The 18,406-nt window shown below is 39.8% G+C and overlaps 1 protein-coding gene across 6 annotated transcripts in view; it reads right to left on the bottom strand.

Annotated features, from left to right (window-relative positions):
• Nucleotides 1–3,888: 3,888 nt before the first annotated feature.
• Nucleotides 3,889–18,406, bottom strand: part of CCDC83 (coiled-coil domain containing 83) — a 32,948-nt gene continuing 18,430 nt past the window's right edge. For 5 of the 6 annotated variants that reach the window (XM_072855198.1, XM_072855189.1, XM_072855229.1 and 2 more), the window contains 9 exons: nucleotides 17,507–17,675; nucleotides 16,716–16,883; nucleotides 13,811–13,902; nucleotides 12,566–12,634; nucleotides 9,976–10,097; nucleotides 8,850–8,935; nucleotides 7,182–7,366; nucleotides 5,218–5,394; nucleotides 3,889–4,294 (listed from right to left, as the gene is read on the bottom strand). In XM_072855198.1, coding sequence (XP_072711299.1) covers nucleotides 4,217–4,294; nucleotides 5,218–5,394; nucleotides 7,182–7,366; nucleotides 8,850–8,935; nucleotides 9,976–10,097; nucleotides 12,566–12,634; nucleotides 13,811–13,902; nucleotides 16,716–16,883; nucleotides 17,507–17,675 — 1,146 coding nt within the window. In that variant the 3' untranslated portion in view covers nucleotides 3,889–4,216. The remainder of the gene's footprint in view (nucleotides 4,295–5,217; nucleotides 5,395–7,181; nucleotides 7,367–8,849; nucleotides 8,936–9,975; nucleotides 10,098–12,565; nucleotides 12,635–13,810; nucleotides 13,903–16,715; nucleotides 16,884–17,506; nucleotides 17,676–18,406) is intronic. The other variant, XM_072855209.1, reaches the window with a different exon arrangement.

Here is an 18,406-nt window from a genome sequence, read left to right as displayed (position 1 = left end):
AAGATTAAGGTAGACCTTCCTCCTCCTCCTCCTTAGCCCAGCATGCTATGACACCAGCCTTGTTGTATTCTCAGGTCTGTGATGCTCTCCGCACAGTGGTTTCAATCTCTGTTTTGAGGCTGCTGACTGAGGATAAATCTGCTTTCTTTGTTCTCAGATCTTTTTGATCCCTTGGGCCCCCTTTGGGGGGCTGTGGACCTGAGGTCGCAAATCATGCAGGTACCCAAAATCCTCAAACAAACAAACAAACCCACCTTTTCTGCAGGGATGATGAGTTCTTCATGTTATCCTTCACTGCTCACTCATTGTTGCTCAGTTTCTTAAGCTTAACCTGCACAGCAGCTGCCTTTTCTTGTTGGAGGCCTTGCTAACAAACCTTGCTTTTGGTTTACTCTTCAGAGACAAACTGGCTTGAGAATTTTCCTGAGGATTATTTTCCCATTTACTTTGTTCCTAATAAGTATGTTTGCTTTCCATATTGCTGGAATAACACTCAGTTGTAGCTTAATTTAAAAAGCGTAGCTTAATTTAAAAAGCATAGCTTGTAGACATGTTGTTTTGAATTACTGGCCGTTTTCAGTAACGGGGTTGTGAAAACGTGGTTCTCCTTAGAATTTAGTTCAAAGGCTGTTTAATCTAGAGGAGCAAACTCTGCCTAGGAAAGCTGCCTGCGCCTAGCAAGCAGTGGAGGGTATAGCGCTTTGTTAGAGGGCTGCGGTTCCTTTCAGAGCTTTGTGAAGGAAACTAGTGTGTCAAAATTGTCACAATATTTTTATTTTTTTTTTAATCAGAGAATGATATAACTTAAAACAACTGGATTTACCTCTCGAGACGATTACTCCTGCCAGAACAAGAACCTAAACAGCTAGTAACTTCATGTGTTTTCTAAAAGCCCAAGTGTAGAATCTTCTTCTGAAGACAAATCTAAATTCTGCTGCTGCTTCTGTTCTTTGTTTCAAAGTCACAAACTACCCTGAACTGTTCTATGCAATAAATTGACACCGACACTACCTCAGGAAATGTTTAAAAACTGTTTTTACGTGACATCAGATGGTCCGTTCAACCAGCTCCTGGAATAAGTCACAGAGTCTCCTAGCTGCCAAACAGCCCTTCAGCAAGAAGGGGGGACAGGGTGGAACCCTGCATCTTTTGTTAGACGCAAAGTGCCTGTTTTCAGAGCCTGGTATAAATTTTGTAGCAACATAAATGAATTGCAACTTGAAGGCTGTGATGTAATTGAAAGATTGTGGTAGAAAAATGAGAATTAGGTGCCAAAAACACAGGGAGAGATAGGAAATGCTGAGGAGAGCAGAAGATTGACAAGATAACGTGAGGGGTTGTGGAGACAGGTGCTGAATACAGAAGCAAAACCAATGTTCATGGGAGCGTACATAAACTAAAGAAGAGCTTTCTCCTTGGCCTGCTGGCAATCTTTTGACTTGACCTTTGCAGCTCTCTCGAGCTGCAGGGCAGAGAGCAGAAAGTCTTGACATCTTTTGCTGAATTTGCCCAACAAGAAAAATGTGTGAGTTACTGATGTTTTCCATGTTCAAACTGGAGAATGAAGGGACGTGGCTGATCAGGACACTATGTCTTGGCTAGATCAGGAGAATGAGGAAGAGAGAACCCTGAGCAGGTTCCCCTGAAGGTGTAACATTGCTGCCACCCACTTGGCAGCCTTTTGTGTCTGAAGGCTGAGTAAATACTCTGTCCATTTCACTTGTGGGAGAACAAGTCAGTCTATGAGTTGAGTAAAACACATTTCTTTTTTCTTGCTTCTCTGCTGATGAAATTTCCTGAGGCAAAGATCAAAAAGCCTTGGAACAAACAGCCAACTTCCTTAAAAGTTCTGTTGTGTGAGCTGATAATGCTGCTGAAAATGTGTTGGATGCAAGCTCTGGATATCCGGCAGCTGCAGAATACGAGGAGAGCTGAGGTCTCGGGTTTATTTTCACAGCATAGATCTCTGCTTTGTTCACAGTGGTAACTGCTGAACTTCCCCATGCCAGCTACAGCAATTGCCCAAGTATTGTTTTTCTAGAAAAGCATTATTTGATACAATTTTAGCCTCTTGCTGCACTTTAATCACTAAAAGTGAGGCAAAGATCCAGCACCATGTCAAATCCCAGTTTTCCATGGCTGAGTGGAGATGCTCTATGAGCCACATACGGGAACAGTTGTTGGCATGTTGTTACCATGTCATGTCCTAAAACAACACAGTGTTTGTGGTAGTCTGCAGAACATGAGCTCTGAAGTGCAGCGTTACAGAGGAACATCCTTAACTTCTACAGCAGACTCAAAATCCAAGGGAAAGTCTTTTTCAGAGGAACATCCAGCTGCAAAACATCAGTGGCTTTGAGACGCTAACACCATTAGATTCTCTGTTCCTTGCTTGTCACTACAGCGTAACTTTCCAGTCCATTAGCTTCTGCCTTGACCTTGTTCTGGCAAACTCCTTTTAGCCCACAGAAGCAGAGCGTTTAATGACTTCTCTCTCAGAAAGCAGCCAAACAAGAACAAACACTGCAGAACGAGTCTCCTACCCTCATTTCCCAAAACATGCAGGTCTGAACCTGTGGAAAGATTGCCTTGTTATATAACCTAGCTGTATCGGAGGCTGCAAACCTCTCAAAAACCAGACCAAAAGTTTGGTAACCTACATTCCCCACAGCTCAGGCTGGGGAGGGATCATACTTGCCCAGCCAGGCCCTAAAGCAATATAACGCAGTTGCTTGAGTCTACAGGGAGACTGCTCAGAGAGGGTTCAAACCAGCAGTGCGCTGAGGTAAGCAGCGCCTGTAAGCACTGGAGTGGATCCAGGCTAGCAGGACGCCCCACCCCGCTCCCTTGTGCTTTGTAGGCATTTGGTGGATTGATGTTTCTCAGTTCCAGCACATGGACTTCAGTTCTGTTAAAATGGCTTTTATTACCACACACTTAACATGCAACTTGGGTGATGCTCATATTTCTTTAACTTTCAATTTCCAGGGAACGCTTGTGAGTTGTTTTTTTTCCTGTTGAAACTGCAAGCTTCTTAGAGTTGTGTGCCAGTTAAGTACATAACTCCAGCTCAACCGAGGCCTTGCTTGGATTATAGTTGTGGGGACACATGGACGCTGTTCTGCATCTTGTAGCCTAACTAGTGGCCTATAGTTGTCTTGCACAACAGAAACACAGTAAAGAAAAGGTATTTCATAATGCTGGCAATTTAAGGGTGACTCCTGTAAGTTTTGTCCTAACTGGAGCAGTGAACTCTGACTCCTGTTGTTGAAGCAGGAGTTGGAAGCATTAGCCATGCTGCCAGAAAGTGGACTGATCAGCCCTCTGTTTTATATCATGTTGCTCATTTCTGAGAGATTTTGCCAGTAACAAAATTATCAAATCCAGATGCCTCATCTGCTGAAGACCCTAGCTTTCTCCATATAAAAGCCTCGCACTGGCCTTAACACTAATCCTATAGAAATCAAGGGGATTTGGGACACTTGACTAAATATGTTTTGCTACAGGCTGTTGCTTCTGGCTTGTGCAGGCTGCCCACAGCTTGTACCCTAATTAGCATGGTTCAGATTTCTTTTTAACTCCTTCTCACCCACACAGGCATTTATGGAAAAAGGCTAAACGGTGACTTCAAGAGGTGAAGTTTCTTTTTTCCAAGGTACAAGGTTATGTTGTCCTACCATATGTCCTACATATGGTGCTATGCATTATGGGCATAAGCAAAGAGAAGCCTAGAGATGGGCCCTACATTTACATCACTAGGAAATGTAAATGCCCTTTGGGAAGCGGTGGGAAGAAGGAGAGGCCTTTCTTTTAACTGAAACACTGTTCAGCGTAAGCGTATTCTAATTCTGCGACTAAACGAAAAGCTAAACTAATCATGGAGCAGAACCGATCTCTTTCAAGTAAGCCATTTCTTGGGGCTTGCACTTCACTCAAAGAAAGTCAGCGTAGCCAAGGGGAGGCTTCTGTTGTGCCGAAAACATTACCACCTCGCAAGTATGGATCCCTGTTCTCTCAGCACTCGAGCACTAGGAGTCTCCTCCGTCTTTGCAGTAGCTCAGTTCGGTTACAGCAGGGACAGGTCCAAACTCATTTAACTGTGCACTATGTGGCAACACAAGTGAGATTCAGTCTGAGATTAAGGCTCCTACCTTTATATGTCTGCTTGTGAGCCTGCTTTCTGAGGAGCTGCAGTCAGTGGAGCCCAGAGAACAGTTCAACTCCCCTGCAACTCAAGGAGACACCTGCTGGGCTGCAACATCTGAGCTCGCTTGGAAAACGAAAGATGTCTGCACTGAAGTACAGGAGAAGATGAGACACTGCATAATACCGGTTGTTTAAAATGTTCAAGTTTTTTAGAAAGCTTTATTCCAAAGAGCTGATTAAGCAGTCAAGGGTTTAAATCAGATTATTCAATGCTTTCACAAGTTTCTAAATAGGAAACGCATAGGTCAGAAACCTACTCGTGCCTGTGGGGAAGTAACTGCATTGTGTGCTCCTGATAGGGTGTCCAGGATGTGCAATGGGAGTGGAAAAAACCCCGCTGAATCAATGCACTACGATACATGTTCACAGAGACTAGCCACAAACCAAAGATACAGGGTTACACAACATATTTGGCCAATTCTTAAAAAAAAAAAAAGATATTTAAGATGGATTATTTTTATGCTCTGTTTTTTTATTTTTTCAATTTATTTTTGGTTATTTCAATATAATTAGGGGTTTTATGGAGACATAAAATGCAGTCAAACGTTCAATTTCTAGCAATAGTTGAATTATGCTTGGATAAATTAGATTCTGCTTTAGCAGGGTATTAGGTATTTTGTAACAGGTCTACATTTTATGACAGCCTGCATTTACCTATTCCGTGTCTGACCAAGAGGGAATGCCACATTTGACAGACTGCAAGCGAGGAACACAACACCTAAATATTGACTCAGATCCTTTATTGGATATCTGTGCAGCTACTTGCATTGAGAAGCCCAAGAAGTGCACAGGAGTTCTCACAGTGGTAAGGAAAGCAACCTTTCAATTAGCCATCTGCACACAGACATACCTCTCATTAAACTTATATATGTAAATCATTATTTGGGCGCTCAAAAATAGTTTCCACAAAGCCCAGTGCCACACACTCCTTGAAGAACAGAGCAAATATTTAATGAACTGAGAATGTTACGTTTTTATGTTATCAGTGCAGCTTGTCTATTTTTAACCAACCTTTTCTTTAGATAAGGCCTTAATCATCTGAGCTGTGATGTGCCTGTCTGATTTACCAATAATGCCATCTTCTACGTGGCTCCTGCCGGGCATTTCTTCTGGTCCTTCATGAATAGGCATGGCTCTTCCAACCACGCACATTAGCTTTGTCTCCAGAGGACCCAGTTTTAAGTATTCCTTAAGAAGAAAGAACATTATTCTTCTGCAATTACACAGAAAAGCAGCTGTTCTTCAAAAAAACTAGCAACTTTCCTTTTAAAAGGTAAAGACACTGCCCTGGGGTTGCTATGTTTGGTAATGTCAGTGTTAATGGGCTTGGTTTACAAGCCAGCTCATCTTAGGAGGCTGCAGCCTGTGTTTTCACCAATAAGACTTTCTCTGCAAACCAAATTCTGCTCCCAAGTTCATTTCTGTGGGAAGAATTAAACTAATCCAACAGCTCACTACTGCCAAAAGAGAGAGAGGTCCAAGTCCAGCCATGTGTTTCCACCACGTCTGTGCTGGCTCTGGTTTTCTCCAAACCTCTGAGTCAATTTGGTTGACTAACCCAACAGAAAACTAATTCAGGAGGAGAAAAAAAGGCAAGCTTTTCTGCTGAGTTAGCAAGTGAATCAGCTACAGAAAAGGCCGATGGGCGCTATGGATTCCCTAAGGGCAGGAGCAGGTCCATACAGCCAAGGCCAGGGAGAGGGAAGAAGGAACTCTACAGTGCAAGCTCTTGAATCACCTCTATTTAATAAATGCTTTCATAAGAGTTGCCAATGCAACTCCACTGTTTGCAAGTACAAGAATGTCAGCAGCACCTATGCCCCTCAGTGGCGCGGGCTCTGCAGTGCTAACAGCAGGAAGAAAGAAATAAAGCTAGTGTTCTTCTCCCAAGGCAACAACTGCAAGGAAACAAACACCTGAACGGATTTTATTTTGTTAAATGTTCAGCTTTTCTCTGTAATGACTCTTAAGGACAGAGCTGCTCCTTATGTTAGCCTCTGATCAAGGCAACAGGATGATTTATCTGAACACAAGTTGCAGGGTATTAATCAAACTAATGCCGAATTTCTAGAAAAAGAGTTGTTGTTGGGGTTTTTGGTTTTGTTTTGTTTTGTTTTTAAAACTTGTTATTGAGTAAGTTTGACTAGAATATTCAAGAGTAAAGAAACATTATGCAGAAGTATCTTTACCCAGGAAGCCCTGCAGTCTGCACCATGTCTATATCATCTTCTTTAATTTGCAGTAGAAATCGATGATGTAGAGTAATACACTTTCTGAGAGTAATTAGTTTATTCAGAAATGTATTCAAGTTTTTGTAACTCAGGAGTGTGATATGAAAGGCACCCAGAAAACATCCTTTTGCAGCTTAGGATCAAGGATCTCCTGAAGCAGATGCCACCACCTCTTCCAAGAGCCACACAAACTCTGCCTATTTACATATAAGCTGTACCTTTTTATTATCTCAACCCCTGTATTTTGTACCCAGGAACACCTTCATCCTGGCCTTCTGTCGAAGGAATAAATTACTTGTTGATCCTTTAATGCTGCTACGCAACAAATTCTAAAGGACCAGCATCCAAGCAAACGAGTCTGTGCAATATCATAGAAAACTGTCACTAGGTGACATTCAGAATTCTTTCTAGGGGGAATTTGACACTCACATATGCTGATTCCTAGGACACCATTCAATTGCCAAAACAATGTGTCTCGTGCTATCAGAAATGCCCTAAGGCATCCAAAGTGGCCTGTATGACACAGAACCTTTTGGCCCAGCATCTGAAGGACAGGGAGTGTCCTAATCATCTCAAATAGCACCAGATGCCTATGATTAAGCATCTGAATTGTACACTAGGTAGAAGACATTGGAGTTTTTTCTGCCGTAACACCATTGGGAATAGAATGCTCCTGGCAGTAGCTCATGCCCCATACTGAAATATGTTTGTGTCAGTGAAAGACTCAATTACTTTAACTCATACCTGGAAATCTTTTTCATCTTCATACAACAAGCTATCAAGAATTGGAGTGAATGACTTTTCCCACAGCTCCTCATCACTGTCCTGAGGCTTCTCATTCTCTGTTTTACATTGAATCTTTGGAAAGGTGTTTTTGTTCTGACAGGGGACTGTGGCACTTCTGAGGCTTTCATCTCCACCTGTCTTTGCTTTTTAAAGAGAAGAACAATTATGTGTATGTAATTGTTAGGCTTTATGAAGATCAGAATTAGTAGTTGGTATGAGCATTGCCTGCAATCTTTAAAGTGGCTTGGCCGGTGCGATGTAAAGAACAGCTTGGTAGGATTTTTAATTGGCAATCCAAGCCAAATGTTGATTTTGCTCACTGATTTTTCTATGTTTATTTCTGTTCACAATTTCTGATCAAGATCAGGGACTGAAATTGATTGGAATTTAGAAGTAATGGGTCTGTGGGACGGGGCAGGGGAAAAAAGGAGCTTTTATCAGTTCAACTTAAATCCCTGAATAGTTAAAAAAAAAGGAAAGGCAGCAAAAACAAGTATAAACTTTTTCTATATCCATGTATGTATCTCTATATGTACATATATACAAGTTCCTGAAACACAGCTAGTCTACTTATAACTCCCCTGAATAGCTCACATTTGCAGTTGACATTCTCAGGATGATCGACCACTCTGGACATGGACTACCAAGTTATAGGTTTGCCTCAGACAGTGACTTGACCCCAGCTTATTGGAGCAAAACCCACTCCTCCCAGTAACTATTGCAAAGGTCTAGCAAAGGTAATAGAGCTGAACTGTTCAAAGTTAACATGTATCTAATTCAGAAGTCTTAGTCAACATGTTTGCTGGTGCCTGATGGTTCCAGAAAGGCCCACCTATGGCTGGAACTTCAGACTTGTTCATGTACTTGTAACCGTATGGCTTCAGTTTTTGGAACTTACTTACCTCTTTGATTTAATTTTGTCCTTTTTTTTCCTCTCTTTCTTCTACTCACACAAAGTGAGTAAATAAAACACGATACTAAGGAATCCATACAAACCACCCTGAATGGATAAGCACACTCATACAGTCCTTCTTGCCTAATGGTATATCCTTTTCCTGGGTACACCTACCCGAATAGATGGAGATTCAGCCCAAACTTCAGTACTGCTTACCAAGATTTTCAGTTCAGGCTAAGCTCCATGCAGCTTCATCTGCTCTTGCTAGGGATTTATTTATAATTTAACTCTGGTGTATCTCTATGAGCTGAATGACTGTAAAGTGCACGTAGACTTCAAGTGAAAGCCAGTGTAGAGTTCAAGAGTGTCCTCTCAGGGACAAGATATAATGAAGTATATGGATCAGTAAAGAACTGATTAAGATATGAATTATATCTTCATAAAAGATGGCCAATCCTATTAATCACATTCCAGGCTAGCTCTATCAGTAATTACATTCAACAATCTAAACACCAATTTCAATTTTAAAACTGTATTACAGGCAGATTATGGTTTTGTCTTCTTAACACAAACTACAGTCTATCATTGCTGTGGTGGCTGCAATTAAGTGGGAAATTAAGTGTTCACCATGTAAAACAGGCAGTTTGATAAAAAACTTAAGAAATAAAAAGTATTTAAATGTTCAGTGCAGTGATTTATCAATTCTTACAAGCTGCTGGCATGTGCATTACCTGCATACTTTCTGTACTCCACTTCTTTCATTTCATCCTTAGGAAATTCATCTTGCAAGCCAGCTGCCTGGGTAAGAAACAAATGCCTATGAAATTAAAAAAAAAAAAAGTGAAACTCATATTAGAGGTCTGAATTTTCTCTCTAAATTGTCCTGTGCAATCTTTTGGGGGGGGGGGGGGGCACCCCTTCTGAAAGCCATTTGCTGCTTAACCACAAATGCAGAATAGCGCAATGGTTTAAAAATGCAATGGAGGCAGCCAGGTAGCTTAGTTGCTAATACGCTGCTCTTTTTTATTCTTAGTTCCTAAGTTCAAGTATGTTCATAAGACTAAAAGAAAACAAATGTTATAGTCTCCAGTCAGTCCAAGATTCAAACCACAGCTGGCAGCTCTCACTTAAAAGCAGTCCAAAGTTTGGAGACGAGAGAAAAATGGTCACTTCTTAAGACTTGGAACTTTTTTATGCAATATGGCTAAAATCACTGAGCTGGGACTGGAAAATGAAGATGGATCATTCCCATTGTTACCTTGTGCTTTTGATACTGTTCGTGTTGACATTTTGCAGCTAAATTAATCTTTCTCTAGGGAACAAGTTAAATAATTTCAATACAAAAGAAACTAATACTACAGACACCTCTACAGACAGACCTATCCCAAGGCCTCTTCCTTACTCAGTACCAGGTCATCTGTTTCACTTGAGATTGCAAAACCCCACATATTTGCATATTAATCTTCACATCCTTAAACATTTTGCCAACAGTAAAGGAAAAATCTATTCCTCAGCACTTGGTCTGAGAAGCGGGGTCTGAGACAATTACAAGAGAAAGAAACTATTTCCAAGCCCCAATGGTATCCCCACTAAAAGAAAGTGAGTGTCGCTAGGTCTTAATGGATTACTAAAGAACGCAGTTTCTTCCCTGAATTTTGGTATTTAGGAGGTTACAATGTCACTGTCATCCTCCCAAGATACAAGTCCCACACATACTCAGTCAAATCCTGCCTCCCCTCAACTGGGAAACTACCTTGGCCTTGCTGTGGGAGAGCCCAAACAGCTCTAGAGGCAGAAGGTGGCATTATCTTTCAAAAAAAATTAATCACTTTTGAGTCTGTAAAGGCATCATTTTACCTGGGCACTCTCAGATTCTGAAGTTTGCTATCAATCAGTTTTGCCACTAAACTGATATTTTCTTCTTCCAGGAGCTGAATAGAGGCTTTCAAATCACTTACTTCCTTTTGGTATATCTTAACCTTTTGACAATTAAAAAAAAAAAAAAAAAAAGATCATCTTAGAAAGACTATACCCATTTTGGAAAGTTTTCATAGTAACTTAATAGCACATACCTAGAAAGAACGCAGCTGTACCAGCAAGACTGGACATTTGGTGGAGAAACACAGTGACACGTTTTCAGGCAGAGGGAAGGCCTCTGTGGTTCTTTCACACCTTTATTAGAACCCTTTACTGGCACAACTCTGTCAGGCACAGCCACACATTTGGGCTATGCAACCCTGATAGCAGAACCTTCTCATGTAGTCAAACAGGTCTGGTAGACAGAAGCTCTGGATTTTTCTTTTTTGCTTTCACATCAGAGCTTAGAGAAAGTAAAACCTTCTTTGTAGTTAAATTCAGGCTCTTGCTCAGCAAGTGTTGCTTTTCTAATTCCTGCCTATACACCAAACCTTCTTACCCAGAATTAGTGAAGCTTTCAGTCCAAGTTAGCCACGCCATTGGCTAAACCCCAGGCTCTACTTTCTTTTGGACTGGTAATCGCCCCATATTGCCATGAAGTTATAGTAACAGTTATTCAGTTCCCACAATTCCTCTCACTTTTCCTGAAGTACAAGCAAGTTCTTACCCCCTTCACTGGGAAGTGGAATGTACTATGGGACGAATACCTTCCCAGAAATCTTAGCCATATGCACATGTTTAAAAGCAGTACCTAGTGAATGCATCTGCTCTTACCAAAGCCAAATTAACCCAGCTATTATCATTCAAATTTGCAGTTAAAAACTAGTTCCCATTTCTCCCAGGGATTGAAAAAAGTGAAAATGACAGGACATTAACCAGTAACAGGATGTGGCTTGGCACGATGAGGTGATGCAGCTTTGCGCCATCTTGGTGTGACACAGTAACCATGGAAAAATGTGACTGACGTCTCCAAAGCTGTTCAAATTTGGAGGTAACTAGTTTAGGGCTGTTTTGGTAAGTAATTTTTCAGTTCAGTGGCCAAACTGAAAAAATTATAAATTTTGAACTGGGACAAAACTGAAATTTTTGGTTTATCTATCTTCCCAAAAGAAAATACTGGAAGAGTCTGTCAGTTACATATAAATATTAGCCTGAAAGAAAACATTTCATCTGTAGAAGAAAAGCAGAGAAAATGAATGGGTGAATTCAGAGGACTGGAGAAGTTAGTGATAATAGTTTTGTTTTCCACAATAATTCAAAGCACTAATTCACAACATAGGAAACCAGTAACATTGGAAAATAATTCATAACATAGGAAACTTCTAGTTGAGAGGAAAGAAACCCAAATCCCTCAACTCCGAGGCAAGGACCTGTCAGGAATAAGAGTACTCCAAAGTGAATCTCCCTTGTTGACACTGGCTAATGTGTGTAAAATTCGTAAGTGTTCAGTGAGACAGGGAAATGGGAAGGGAATTCATACTTATTCAGTGATAGGATGTACAGATTCAAGCTCCTGTCTGTTTATACAGACTAAAGCATTAATTCTTTCCTATTGACCCCTACCTCGCTGCCTCAGAACCTGTGGTTTGGACACCCTCCTTGGAAAGTTAAAGATGTAGGCTCAGAGCTCATTAAGGGAAAGAAGGAAAGCTGTATCCCTGCATACTGGCAAGTATCTTAAACTAGTAAGCAAAAGGAGAAACCTCTGCCAGGTTTGTTGATGTGGCACTGAAAAATAGTATGTTCATTTATTAATTTCCCAAAAAGTTTTGCTCAGTTCTAAACTGTGAGGTTGTAAAAGTGGGGAAGGGTATTTCCTCCCTCCGGTCTCTTCCTTAGATTTGATCGCAACAAAGAACCTGTATTGACTGGAAAAAACACAATCAAACTTTCACCATGGAAAAATCAGTTACCTAAATTTGTCTCACAAAAAAGTTTTTTCTTGACAAGAAAAGTTACAACTATCTAATATATAGCTCTAAATTGCCATTAAAGGACAGTATACAAGCTATCAAGTAATCAATTACAACTACATACGATTTTGGTTTTCCTCTCCTCAGTGTACTAATCTCCAGGGTTTCTTTATTATCTCCCATTTAAAGCTGTCTCAAGCCCTTGTTTCAAAAATGTTCCCAACATCCATATCCATTTTCTTTCAATATAGCAGCACTAGAACTTTAATGCAATTCAAAACTACGCTCTTCAGATACTTATATGCTTGAGCCTTTACACTATATAGTACCCCAATATCCCTAGATATAAACACTTAATTGTATGGAATGTTGTAGTCCTTCATATAACTGCTTGGGCAGGAAAAGGAGTCCTCCATTTGTGAAAGCAGATGTTCACCTTTTACCTTTATTCACCACATACACTGTTTGCTACTGAGGATGACAGATTAATTACAGGAAAATTGCTCTCCTTTTCCTAGGAAAGTCTTCAGATGCTCATCACTGGAAACAGTTATGACTGTAGGCCACGCTATTTCAAACCTGAACTACCATGATAAACTGTACGCAAGTGATCTTACCTCTTGTTTTAGCCATTCGTTCTCTTCAATTTCTCTGCAACTGTTTTTGTCTAAGTATCTCACAGCATTCTGAGAAAACACAATTTACGATCGTGTCATCTGAAAGCAGGACTTTGACAGTGCTGCACACTATAAAGAAGAACCTTCTGCTGTTTAGCAGGAAATAATTAAGAAACAGTCACACCAGAGACTGCAGCATCCCCTGAGGGATTACAAGGGGATTTAGTCCACAAGGCCAGCTGTTTCTTCCCCATCACCCTGCCTAGTGCAGTTTATATGTCAAGCAATTTACCAATATTTTATGATTTCCCATATTAAAACAGGACATTTTCTTTTTGCCTAACAAGTTCTGCTGTGTTCCTACTACTGTTCAAATCTTCCTGTTTTCAGGAAATCAAACCTTTAGCTATTAAAAAACCCAAGCAAAATCACAAATGAGGCAGTACTGATCTATGACAAGTGACTTAAACATGTAGAGGTCTATGCTAATGAGCCAAGGCTATAATTTAATTATTGATGTCAGTAAGAGGAAAGGAACAACTGCTAGGGAAGATGCCCCTGTAGATCACCGTGAACATAGTCCTTTGGATTATGTTCTCACATTACTGAAAATTCCAGCACCGAAGTCAAGGAACTTAAACACCTAATGGGCCCAAACAGTGGTTTGTACTGAAGTATGCCTTGCATTTTGTGAGTGTAAGAAGTCATCACCATAAATACTTCATAAATCATGTTTGCAAATCAGAGCTGGCAGAGATGACAAAAAAATCTATATATCAATAAGCCTAAATTTTACTGTACACTGCACTATTTTGGCATTTTAAAAATGTACTTCATAAGTACAAACCAACAATTTTTTTTTCAAATTGATGTATATTTCCATGCAGACAATCTCTTAGTGTGTTATTGTTTTTGAAGTCTATGCAAACATCAAAATCAAGGTCACAGCAAAAGTGACATGTTCTTGAACAAGTCATACCAGTGCATGGTGCTCCCGTTTCCTGTACCTTGTTTGTAAAATGCCCTCATATCTACTCCTTGTTAGTCTGATGTAAAAAAAAAAAAGTACATGTGTCTATAACAATAACCAATGCCATGTTTAGTAAGAAGATTTACCGTTTATTTTGCTCTCAATTTATTAGCAAAGTTCCAAGTCTTAATTCAAGTTAAAATAATTATTAATGCAAAGTACATGAATCCTAACTATGATGCAGTTAGCACTTTCAAAAAAGGCAGAAGGAATACCTCAGGGGCCTGTTCCTTACTTAACTTCATTTGCCTCTCAACCAGTCTGTCATTTTCTTCTTTCACTGCTTTCAAAGCATTTCTATAATATTCTTCAAAACAAAACAAAAAAAAAAATCAGAAATTATTATCTGACATCAATTTCTCCTGACAACAAATACATAATTGGCATGATGTTCCTAAATGGGAACTTATCAGCCAGCATCACATGCATAGATGCTCCACAGAAAAGGATTCAAACATCCTTCTCCACAGAAATTGTCCTCCTAAACCCAAAGGACAGTAGTGTTAACGACAAAACTAGAAATCTGAAGTGGCTTACGCATTTCTGTTGGCAACTACAACAGCTAATAAACTGAGCAATTCTCTGCTAAAATATTAGTATCTTAACACTCAATTTTGTCTCTATCAATAGCAGAGCTCCTGGAGTCATGCAGGAGATTTGCTTAGAAAACTTATTTTTTTAGGTATAGCAGCATATTGGATCATCTTATGCACGTGGCATTTTTTTCAGACAGTTATTATACAGAGCCTAATAAATTTTCTGACTTATCTCAGCCTTCCAGGGGGTTCTAATTTGACAACAGGACAAAATGGAGAATGTGGCAATTGCGTCAATTATTTGCTCTCATCGTTACTTGCGGTCATTATTTAGAAAGTGTGTCTTACGCCTAACTGAATTTGTTTGGCTTCAAGTTCTAGTCACTTCCTATTTAATTATTTCATCCTTCCCTTCAGCTGTTTTTGTGCTATTCTCAATAGCCCACTGCTGCCTGATATTTTCTCCTTTTGAAGGAATGAATGAGATTGTAGTAATTTTCTTTGAAGGAAGGCACTTCATGCTTGTTCCAGAGGCTTGAAATTCAGCCTAGCTCTTCACTTGCGTTGCAGACAGCCTATTGCTGATCTGGCTGTAAATGAGTATCTGGTCATGGACCCACTGTGGAGTCAAAGGCAGTCAAATATGAAAGATGCATTAGTTGTGCATTAGTTCTTAATTGAACACTGTGGAAGGTGGCCTGCCTTAATCAATCCACCATCAGGACTTGGCAGAATTAAATGGAAGTAGTTACATACTATAATTAATTCATCTTTTCATTCTTTCAGACAGCTAAACAACCTGAGTTGTACTGGGAGAATGAAGAAAAGGAAGGACTGTTCAGGCATACTTACAGTTTCTAAGGAGGCTATTTTCCCTAACTGTCTCACTGCAACACTGTTTTCCCCAGACCTCATGTAAGTGTATGGCTCTCTCTTGCTTCCTCTCCCCTCCAGCAGTTTTGTTTAAAATGTCATCTCCAGACCACATGAACTGTGCCAGTGTCAAGCCCTTCAGTGGTACCTACAGAGACAGAAACCTCTTCACCTGTGCTTACTCCCTAAGCCTATTACACATTCAAGGAGTGAACAAGCCCAATTTGCTGCCACATCACTCTGAAAGCTTGTTAGTTGGTTTTTGGGTTTGTTTGGTTGGTTGGTTTTGCTTTGTTTTTTTTTGTTTGTTTGTTTGTTTGTTTGTAGGCTAGAAGACTGTACTCCCCAGCCACTTTATAAGTTCGATTTTAGGAAGCTGAGTAAAATGGTATGCTAACATCCAGTACCGGCAGCATCATTCTGCAGTATGTTAATTAGGCAACTGCTATATGTACCTCTGTAACAGTCCTTCTATAAATACACTTCCGTTCGACCGCAAATTTTTGGCTCTGTACCCTGTGACATGCAGGAGGTCAGAATGAATATTCCTACTGGCTCATTCTGGCATTCTATATAAAAGCCCATTCTCTTTTTCATTTCATATTTCAGCAGCTATATAACAACATTTTAAATTGATTAAGAACATGGAAAATGCATAATGAAAAATATCAACCTTTCCTGAATACAGAGATGGATATCTGACAAGCTATCTGGCAATGTGGAAAACACAGCGCAGATCTTAATCATAATAAAATATGGTTCAAGAGACAAAAAGATAGCTAGCTGGCTCTTATCCACAGTAGTTGATGCCTGGTAATGGTTGGCACAGAATATACAGAGACCCTTAGAGCAGTGTCACTGCCTGTTACTACCAGCTGCTTGGCTATGGTCATGCATACTGAGAGGACGTAAAGGAAGAAAACCAGGACATCCTTCTCCCGTTAGAAGCATGGATTATGTAACAGCAAAATATTTAAATGATTTTAAAATAATGTAGTAAAGAAAATTTTGTAAAGCACTCAGCACCAGAATAAATAAGCTCTCAAATTAATTCCACTGTTGTGTCAGTATCAAAAGAGTTCCCAGTATTTGTATATGTCTGTACTGGCAATTTTGCAGGGCCTCATACACGAGACTGTGCAACTAGGAGGGGAAGTTCAGACCACTGGCTAAACGGCTCCCTCTAGTTCTGCATTTAAACCAGTATGCTCAATTCAAAAGACTCTGTTCCAAGAACAAGATCACTACTTTCCTGTCAAAGGAGTTTTCAACATGGGAAGTGCTTGTAGCATGATGAGAAGCAACAAGAGCGGATTCAACATTTTCAAGTATAACTGCTAAGGGAGACCTGTGTGTAGGCGACCTAAATCATGTAGACTTATTTTTAGAAAACCGCTGTCCTTCACAGTAACATTTTAAAAATATGGGTTGCCTATATTTTACAAGAAAATCATCAGCAGACAAGGTTATCAGTTTCTTTAAGTGTTCATAATTTCTGAACTTTATAAAACTCTTTAATAAAGGGACTTTCATAGAGATAGAGAGTTCTTCCATTTTATAGGATTATGCAGCCTAGTTTAGGTGCACTGTCTTGGAAAAGTTGATGTAAGTTACCATAACTTGACATCAAACTACATTTATAATTTAATTAATTCCAGAAGTAATACAGAAAGACCTTGTAAGACTTGCATTACACTAGCTGTAAACTGACCTGTAGCCCTGTGAAGGTCATCTTTGACTTCCTTGATGTCTTTTTCCAGATTCATAATCTTGTTTGCCTGTGTTTTACTTCCTACATTTTTGTACTCCAACCAATAATCTCTCTCACCCTGCTTTACTGAAAGTCTTTGGCTAGTTTCTTCAATTTGGGAGTACAGATCTATTAAAATAAGAACATCGGAAGACAAGCACATTACCATTTCTTGAACTGATACTTCATAATTCTTATGACTTCATCAAATTCTTCAATAAAGGCACTTTCACTGGGATTGGAGAAAGAAGGGTGATTCTTCTACACTACAATACTTTACAACATGATGGCCTCACATAGTGTCAAGGGCCACCACCATTGCTGAAAACTATGCCAAGGGGAGAGAGCAGTTCTCACTGAAATGTTGTAACCAAGGACACATGTCTCCCACTGAGAATCTCAGGGATGGCAGACAGAATTTTCAACAGCCAAAACAGGTCATTTTTACTGCCATCAATATTTTTTTTTTAATCTACCAGTGGAGCCAGTGCATAGGGCTTTAATGAGTTTCAACTTTATAGAAAAAATGAAGCCTCTGTACTTGCACAGTACTATACCTCACTTGGAAGGAACAGATCTACTTATAAGCCCTCAACAATCTCATACCACATTGAGAGCGCTCAATTTTGGGTAGGAAAAGCTTTATGCTTTTTATGCAACAAGGAAGTTGAATCTCTATTTAAAATGCAAAAAAAAGTACTCAATCCCAACTGTGTGAACTGCAAACCACACTTCCACAACTCACAACATACCTTTCAGAAGTTGTTCTTTGTCCCTAACATACTGCCATTTTGCTTTCAGTGACTCTTCCACATCATCCCTAGTTACAACCTCCTTTTCATCTTGTTCTTTCTCCTCTTCTTCTATTTGTCTTAGTATGCGCCTGATGTGTGCCTGCTGTTCTTCCTTCAGAAGGTCATTCTATGAAAGAACAACGGAAGAAAAGGCATGTATTAAAACATTTTCAAATTCGTTTTCAAAGTGACAAATTTAAGTAATGAAGAAAAGTAAAATCTAACCTAGTGCCAGGATGCACTGCAAAAACACTCAGCTAAGCATCTATTCTTCGTATTCAAAAAGGATGGAGCAGAGGGGAGAGTTTGCAAGTCTCAGAAGTTTCTCAGTAACTTCAAGACCATTACAAGGAAATGAGAGACAAATGACTGCTGTACTTGGTGCAGCGCATCAATAGTCCTCCATTGCCTGGAAAGAAAGTTCCTTGTGGGTCAATTTAATAACAAAATTTATATGTAGAAGTTATTTACTTCACATCAATGTTCTTCATGACAATGTACCACCTTCATGTAGAAATGTTGTCAGACAATCAGGCCACTTCCATATAACCACAGTAGAAAGTCTTGTCAGAGCTGGAATTAGTTATACCTACTGATTCCACAACTGTGATTATAACCCCTTGCCATGACCCTCTCAAGTGACACTCAAATTATTTGAAATTACTGATCGTGTATGTTTGCTCACAAAGGATACCATAAAGGAGCAAACAACCATAGCAGCCAAACTGTAACAGTAACTATGCAGTAGAGATTCTCAAGCATTCCTCACTTGTAGAAGTATTAACTCTAAACCACTCAGAAATATTAAGCAGGAAACAAAGAATGGAGCTCAATGAACTGTCAAAACATGGGTAAATT

Source organism: Ciconia boyciana, chromosome 1 (genome assembly GCF_034638445.1).
Source record: "Ciconia boyciana chromosome 1, ASM3463844v1, whole genome shotgun sequence".
NCBI classification, from domain to species: Eukaryota; Metazoa; Chordata; class Aves; order Ciconiiformes; family Ciconiidae; genus Ciconia; species Ciconia boyciana.
Note: the sequence above shows the minus strand (reverse complement) of the source record. Positions and strands in the feature narration are given on the sequence as shown.